The 7,363-nt window shown below is 39.0% G+C and overlaps 2 protein-coding genes across 4 annotated transcripts in view; one reads left to right on the forward strand and one right to left on the reverse strand.

Annotated features, from left to right (window-relative positions):
• The window catches only part of LOC107835633 (uncharacterized), a 12,872-nt gene extending 11,264 nt beyond the window's left edge, over window positions 1–1,608 (reverse strand). Inside the window, exons 1-2 of one of the 2 annotated variants that reach the window (XM_016668722.1) lie at window positions 1,250–1,608; window positions 1,096–1,147 (exon numbers count right to left, since the gene is read on the reverse strand). In XM_016668722.1, the coding sequence (XP_016524208.1) occupies window positions 1,096–1,147; window positions 1,250–1,517 (320 nt within the window). In that variant the 5' untranslated portion in view covers window positions 1,518–1,608. The remainder of the gene's footprint in view (window positions 1–1,095; window positions 1,148–1,249) is intronic. The other variant, XM_016668723.1, reaches the window with a different exon arrangement.
• A 53-nt stretch (window positions 1,609–1,661) lies between these two features.
• Window positions 1,662–6,327, forward strand: ednrbb (endothelin receptor type Bb). 2 transcript variants are annotated; one of them, XM_007546616.2, is made up of 8 exons: window positions 1,662–2,200; window positions 2,388–2,855; window positions 3,004–3,116; window positions 3,329–3,533; window positions 3,733–3,873; window positions 3,967–4,100; window positions 5,360–5,468; window positions 6,091–6,327. In XM_007546616.2, the coding sequence occupies exons 2-8, from the start codon at window positions 2,439–2,441 to the stop codon at window positions 6,244–6,246; spliced, it is 1,275 nt and encodes a 424-aa protein (XP_007546678.1). In that variant the 5' UTR covers window positions 1,662–2,200; window positions 2,388–2,438; the 3' UTR covers window positions 6,247–6,327. The 2 variants fall into 2 exon arrangements, with proteins under 2 accessions (XP_007546678.1, XP_016524207.1); XM_016668721.1 differs by having other exon boundaries at window positions 1,662–2,128.
• Window positions 6,328–7,363: the final 1,036 nt, after the last annotated feature.

Consider the following 7,363-nt stretch of genomic DNA (forward strand, 5'->3'; position numbering starts at 1 on the left):
ACGAGATACGTATCACGTTTTAACGAGATACGTATCAGGTTTTAACGAGATAACTATCACGTTTTAACGAGATAACTATCACGTTTTAACGACATACGTATCACGTTTTAACGAGATACTATCACGTTTTAACGAGATACGTATCACGTTATAACGTGATAGCGCTCGAAATTTTTTTTTTTCCTGCGTGATAGCAATGCGCTTCCGTAACAAACACTGAATCTTGAATTATTATTATTATTTTTTTTACAAATTTCCATTTGCTAAAATAATTTATTTGTCCTGAAAATGTATTTTCATGTATCCTTAACACACTTACTAAAAAGTTTGAAAGTTTAGTTCGAGAACACATCTTCAACTTATGGTCTATTTTTACTGACGGGCTGCACATTTCCTTTTGCACTGTACCATATATTCAATTACTAAATTTATGGATAAAATTTGTTACAAATTTGTATTAGTACAACTGCTAGTTTTTGCAGCTGTACAATTAACAATTTAATTCCATGGCAACTCATCTAGTTCAGCTAGAAATGATTTCTAACTTGGATCTAAATTCCACCAATAAGTTTGATCTTTTATGGCAAATGAGACGGTCATCTCTTGAACAATTAAGAAAACTACGTAAATTAAAGTATCAATTTTAAGATACTTTTTAGTGATTCAGATCCTTCTTAAAAACCTGTGGAAATAATCATTATTAGCATTCCAGCAGTCAAACTCGTTAAAATGGCTGAGCAGGGTTCTTTTTTGCATGTCTCCATTGGTATTTTTGTGACAATTCTTCATAATAATGAGCTCAGGTTTTTGATTTTAGATGTGAAGAATTGGGATCATGTGTAATTGCAGAACAGGTATCTAAAGCCCTTTTTGCAATATACAAGACAATTTGAATGCATTTCACTCTGAGTGTTTCTTAGACTTTATAACTTTTAAGGATTTTTAAAAAAAGAGCAGTTTTAAACAGGTTAAAAAAGTAAATCTAATGGTGTTTAAAAACAGATATAGGAAGACGACAGTAAACAATACATATAGCCATCAATGAGCAAAAGAGAAAAAAAGAAAATAAATATTTCTACATTACTACTTTCTTACAGTTTCTCTTCTAACAACGCTGTACTTGAATCTTCTGGTTCTCTTGAGTGGCCTACCCGCCAAAGAAACAGAAAATTAGATTCATGTAGAGCATAAAGACAGTCTGACTCCATATATTTGTCATATTTCCCCCCCGCCCCCATTTCCAACTCACTTTCTTCAATCTGCTCCTCGGAAGAAATGCCAGCACGTACATTCTCAAGGTCATTTGTCACCGGCGAAGCACAGATCTGAGCTTCGGAAGGGGAGCTGGAGTAGTTGTCGGCTACGTTATTAACAATGGGGCCTCTCTTGTCGTCACATGTCTCATGCTCCTCCAGGCTCTCCGAGTTGTCATAAAGCTGTCGAGAGGAGAAGTCACCTTCTCTGGGACTCTCAGGAGAGGAAGAGGCAGCTTCTTCCTGGGACGGAGACAGACTCATGTTTTCAAAACGTGATATGTCAAACGAAGCAGAGTCTCCAGAGAAAGCTGACTGAACACGGTACAGTTCCGATCCCCTATCCTATTTGTTTTTGTTCAAGCGCCGTTGCCTGGCAGTATCTGTGCATCAAGATCATCAAAAATGTCACATATAGTTTCAAAAGATTATTTCCCCCCTTCTGTTCGTTACTTTAATCTACAGCGACTTGAAAGAGTGTGTGGAATGCTTTGTAGCTTGAGGACAGATTTCTCGCAAGGTTGAAATACACATTTTGGAGCACTTTGAGAAAATTAAAGAACTTTATTTCAGCGAGTATTGGACACCGAGTTCTCCAAAAAAAAAAAAAACAAAAAAAAAAAAACAGTAAGATGGAGAAACTGTACAATTTTATACCCACTGAAGACTGAAATGATCTCACTCCTGGATAACAGACAGTACACTTCACCACCACCCTTTCATTCAGAATGATGCATCAAGGGGAGTAATTACAGTCACTACTGACAGATAGATGAGTAATGCTGACAACAATACTTTAGTCTATAAAACCCTGATTTCTCTCAGTTGGATATGAACGTTCGTAACAGGCACGGCAACAGAGCGTCGTCTTTTGTGTTAAATATAAAGTCTATTTTTTCTTAAGGTTTTACAGCGGCTTGCTTCACACAGAGTGTGTACAACCGAAGGTAGGCTGAAATAATTCACTGTATCACACTATTTCAGCTCCGTTTGATCATTTCTTTCTGCCTTTTGATCAGGAAATTAAATTAATCCTTTTCCATTACCTCAATGGCTTTGCTGCAAATCTAAAGGCAATATATGCTAATTATTGCATTTCTTTCTCTCTCTCTCTCTTTCTTTTTTTTTTTTTAGCCCAGATTTAGCAAAAACCCCTTCAGGATTTTATTAAGGAAATCAGAAACAATGAGGACCGTGACTCTCCTTCTGTGTTTTGGAAATATATTTGTAGCATTACAGGCCAGTGATCAGCATTCAGACCCACTCTCTGTAATCACGGCGTATGAAACAGCTTCCCCCAGTCTTTCAGCACTGGAAAAACAGCAATCCAACATCTCGGTTCTTCCAACCCAAGCAACGGGAGGAAAAAGAGCACAGCCCCCCATGTGCTTAGAGTCTGCTGGAATCAGAGGCGCCTTCAAATATGTCAACATTATGGTCTCTGTGGTGGTGTTTGTCGTTGGAATAGTGGGAAATTCTACTCTGTTGAAAGTCATATATGCAAACAAAACCATGAGAAGTGGACCTAACATTATCATTGCGAGCCTCGCCGTAGGGGATCTGATCCACATTGTGATAGATATTCCAATCAACTCATACAGAGTGAGTTATTTGCCGTATGCTGTGTAATAGCATTGAGAAAAACACATTGCACCCTTTGCTGCTTTTCTGCATTCTGTTCTGTTTGAAGACTTCGATCCTGATATCCTTCTTCTTTCTCTTAACCGAATTGTCCTCGTCTTTGTTGCAGCTCCTGGCAGAGGATTGGCCATTCGGTTTAATAATATGCAAACTTGTCCCCTTCATCCAAAAAACTTCTGTTGGGATTACTGTGTTGAGCTTATGTGCCTTGAGTGTTGACAGGTAGGGAGATAAGCTGCGCTGTTTTGTCGCCTCCGTGAGAAGAGTGTTTTGAGGCTACAATCTGCATTTCATCAAGCAGACACATTTTGTTCAGCTGTAGTCCTTGAAATGCTCTTCAGCTAGAAAAAAATGGAAAAAAAAAAATAAAATTGTTCATTGCCGCAGACAAAAAAAGTTCCCCAAGCCATGACATTTTCTCATTGATTTTGCAGATACCGCGCTGTTGTATCCTGGAATCAAATCAAAGGCATCTGGGTTTCTGTGCGGACAACGATTGAAATAATCCTGATATGGGTTTTTTCCATCCTGCTGGCTGTCCCTGAAATTGTCGGCTTTGATATGATAACAATGGACTATAAAGAGAAGCATCTGAGGATATGTCTGCTTCACCCCATCCAAACCACACAGTTCATGCAGGTAATGCCGTGCTGTTCAGCAGCACAAAGTAAACAGAAGATTTCAAATTTTGTCAAATGCAAGCCTTGAAATGTCAAGTATGCTTTTATTGGTGTCCCCGTTGACCTATAAATACGCACGTCAGTATGGTACTGTTGGTGCTGTCCCGTTGCCACGGACAATGACGGTTTTTCTGCCATGTGTCTTGTTTAATTTACAGTTTTATAAATCTATAAAGGACTGGTGGCTCTTTGGCTTTTACTTTTGCATGCCACTAACCTGGACTGCAGTTTTCTACACGCTGATGACCAGAAAGATGCTGAGAAACACAGAGAATACATTAAGTGACCACATTAAACAGGTTATAAAATTATCCTCTAGTTTCAATCTCATTGTGCAACCTATAACAGCATCCATTTTAATTTGAATGTGTGTTAAATCTTTCCTTCCAAAGAGACGAGAAGTCGCCAAAACTGTCTTCTGCCTGGTTACCGTGTTTGCGCTGTGCTGGTTACCCCTGTACCTCAGCAGAATCCTGAAATGGACCATTTATGATGAGAAGGATCCAAACAGGTGCCAGCTACTTAGGTGAGCATTGTCATTACTTTTTTTGAAACTTAAACTCTATCGGAGTCACTCACAAAATTATTCATAACCTATAAAATGTGTCGCATTTTGTCACACAACCACAGAATTAAAGGTGAAAATAATGAAATATATACATTTATATGACAGAACAACACTAAGTCATGCCTAAATTGGAAGTGGAAGGAAAATGATCATTTGTTTTCAAAATGTTACAGATCTAAAGGGTGTGGCAAACCTCCTTAGGCAATGCAATGTTTCCTTTAGAGCTGTGTCTCACTGCTTTAGATATTTAGACTGAATGTTTTGCCCAATGTTCTGTGCTCAGTCTTAGCTACAGATTTAAATCATACCCATAGCACGATGTTACCACCACCATGTTTTACCATGTCATCTTTGAACCACACATGTATCACACTTTACTCAAATCTAATATAAACCCACTACATAACTGAGACCAGATTATTTTAGAAGGGCTTTGCAAGAATATTTTCAAAGCCATTCGCAGTAACGCCTTCAAACTTGAATACACATTATTTCATAGTCCAACATAATCTAGTAGAAAACTGTTGAAAGTAAATAATTCATAGTTGTTTTTTTAACAAGTAAAAATCTGAAAAGTGTGGCATACATTAGTATTAAGCCCTCTTTAGACTGATACCCCTTAAAATCTAAGACGATCAGAAGTCACACAGCCTGTTTAATTTGAACTCAGTGTAAATACACCTATTTTGAGATACTGAAAGAAACAGTATCATGAAGACCAAGGATCACAGCAAGCAAGTTGGAACAAAACTGTAATAAGGCTCCAATGAAGTTTAATCAGGAATAAGTCATAAGATGACATCTCGAGGTCCAAACTTTTCTTAGAGTAATGTTCAATCCATTATTCGATGAAGTAAAAGGTATGGCAAACCTACCAAAACATGGCTAAACTGACAGACCAAGCAAAAACTGTACTTATCCAAAGAAGAACCAGGAAACCCATGATAACTCTGAAAGAGCTCTAAATATCTACAGTTCAAATATAAGAGGAAAGTGTTTTGATTCGCTGAAATCTTTTCACATTTAAAACAACCTATTTTTTTTTTCTTTCATGTCTACTCTGTAATTTATGTTGTTTATTCCAAGCAATCTCAATAAATACTGTTTAGTTTGTGACTATAGCATGAAAACCTACAGAGCAGTTTTAAGGGATATGAAATGAAATTCTCATGCAAGGTACTGCAGGTCATTTTCCTAAAGTATGCATTCCGTTCCAGCGCCTTCCTCATCCTTGACTATTTCGGCATTAACATGGCTTCGCTGAACTCCTGCATCAACCCTATTGCGCTGTACATCGTCAGCAAAAGATTCAAGAGATGTTTCAAGGTGAGTGTTGCCACGGTTCAGACAAGACTTCTATATGTTAAGAACATTGCAGGTGTCTGTTGAATGAGCTGTGAGTGTGTCTGTGTGTGTGCGTGTGTGTGTGTGTGGGGCATCGTAATGGAGTCATGTCTGTAAAGACTGCTGCTAGACTGCACACCTCAGGGGGTAATAAGTGAAAATGACCTGGAAAAACATTATAAGGGAAAAAAAAAAAAGAAAAACGTCACTTGGCAATCTACCAGATAGTCTGTGAATCAAACTGACGTGCTATGAAGAAGAAAATGTGACTTGCAGGCATTTTTTTTTAAAGAGGAGCCATTTAAAGCTCTTTATTGTACTACAAGCGCAGAGGAAGATATTGGAAATATTCACAGATTCATTTTGACTCACATTGGGTTACCACAACAGTTCACATCTAACATTTGTTTTTTTTGAGGGGGGTTGCTACACTGCTAGTGTTGTAGTATAACTAAATAAATAAAACAGATCCATTTTATTATAATATCCACCTCTCTAAACTAATTCAGTTTTGTTTTGTGGATCAGTTCTACACGACAGGAGTAAGATGTTCTCCCTGTGATGTTGACGTGTGCTAGCTGAATTTTTCCATGTGGTCCTCCAGGCATGTCTGTGCAGTCTGTGTCTGCCTCTTCAAGCCCGTGCCAGCGATGAAGCGCAGTCTGTTTTGAAGTCCAAAATGCAGGATCAAGCCTCAGAGCAAAGCAGCAACATCAAAGCTCACAAGGAGCCTCCACCTGTTAACACCTTACTGTGTTAACAAAAGTCCAGTGGAACCGTGAAAATACTTTTTGATCCTGTCTATAGTTCTTCAATAAATAAGTATGGCGTTCAAAACAAATACCAAGCCGGGGCCTCCTGTCTGCAGCTCGACAGCCTCCGACATGCCAACCCGATAACGCAGGGAGCCTCTGAATAACGCGGGGCACTGTCTTTTGTAATGCTGTCGTCAGCTGAACATCTGCTTTGGCGTGAGCAACCTGGAGTGAGACTGTTCGCACTATTATTTGCCCCTGAGGCTTGACTCGCTTCCAACCATTACATCAGGCTTCACCTTGTACTTTTCCTGTATCATGCATCACACTCCTTAAATCACTGTTTTGGATGCAGTGTTGACTTGGCACCCATCAACATGTATCCCGTCACAGCTTAAGGCTTGCATGCATGAATAATAATATATGGATATGTATATATGTATGTTTGTGTGTACGTTAAGAGGAATGTGAATTCAAAATGACTTCCGAGCTCTCTAATCACTTAAAATGCTCCTTTCATTCCAGTGTTATGAGCAGTATGTGAAAAGTTTACCGCTGTCATTTCCTCCTTGAACCTGGAGAAAAACATATCAAATTGGTGCCACGAGTAGATTCAGTCTCTGCCACTGAAAGAACTGATTGATGGTGGCCTATTTTTAATACATTGTTAAATGTGTAATGCATGGAGACACTTTACGAAAGACCTGAGAGTGGGGAGGAAGGAAAACGAAGATGACAGAATGAGGTCAGGAGAAGAGAGAGCGAGAGAAGGAGGGATGGTGGTGGGGGAGGGGGGTGGAGGAGTTAGGGGGTCGGAGGAGGTGGGGAGGGTTTAGCACCTGATAGGTCTTCCTGTCACAGGACAAGGCAGGCGCAAACAGCGCGTCGCTCCCCGAGCTTATGCTATATCAGTCTGCGTGCAGGAATGCTGATTAAAAGTTTATCACGTCTCAGTGAACTCTGCAGCTTGAATAAAAATGTGTGAATACTGGAGATGTTTGTGATGCTTACACAAAAGTGTGGCTTGTGATTTTTTTTTTTTTTTTTTTTTTTTTTTTTTACTGTAAACTGCATCTAAGCTTCTATTGAAGTGCTTTTTGATTAAAATCACAATTTCAAGTC

Source organism: Poecilia formosa, unplaced genomic scaffold, assembly GCF_000485575.1.
Source record: "Poecilia formosa unplaced genomic scaffold, Poecilia_formosa-5.1.2 Scaffold16, whole genome shotgun sequence".
Lineage (NCBI taxonomy): Eukaryota > Metazoa > Chordata > Actinopteri > Cyprinodontiformes > Poeciliidae > Poecilia > Poecilia formosa.

Coding starts and splice junctions, on each gene's coding strand:
- ednrbb (XM_007546616.2), top strand. CDS start 2,439: ATGAGGACCGTGACTCTCCTTCTGTGTTTTGGAAATATATTTGTAGCA. Junction 2,856..3,003: donor TTCCAATCAACTCATACAGA/GTGAGTTATTTG, acceptor TCTTTGTTGCAG/CTCCTGGCAGAGGATTGGCC. Junction 3,874..3,966: donor TAAGTGACCACATTAAACAG/GTTATAAAATTA, acceptor TTCCTTCCAAAG/AGACGAGAAGTCGCCAAAAC.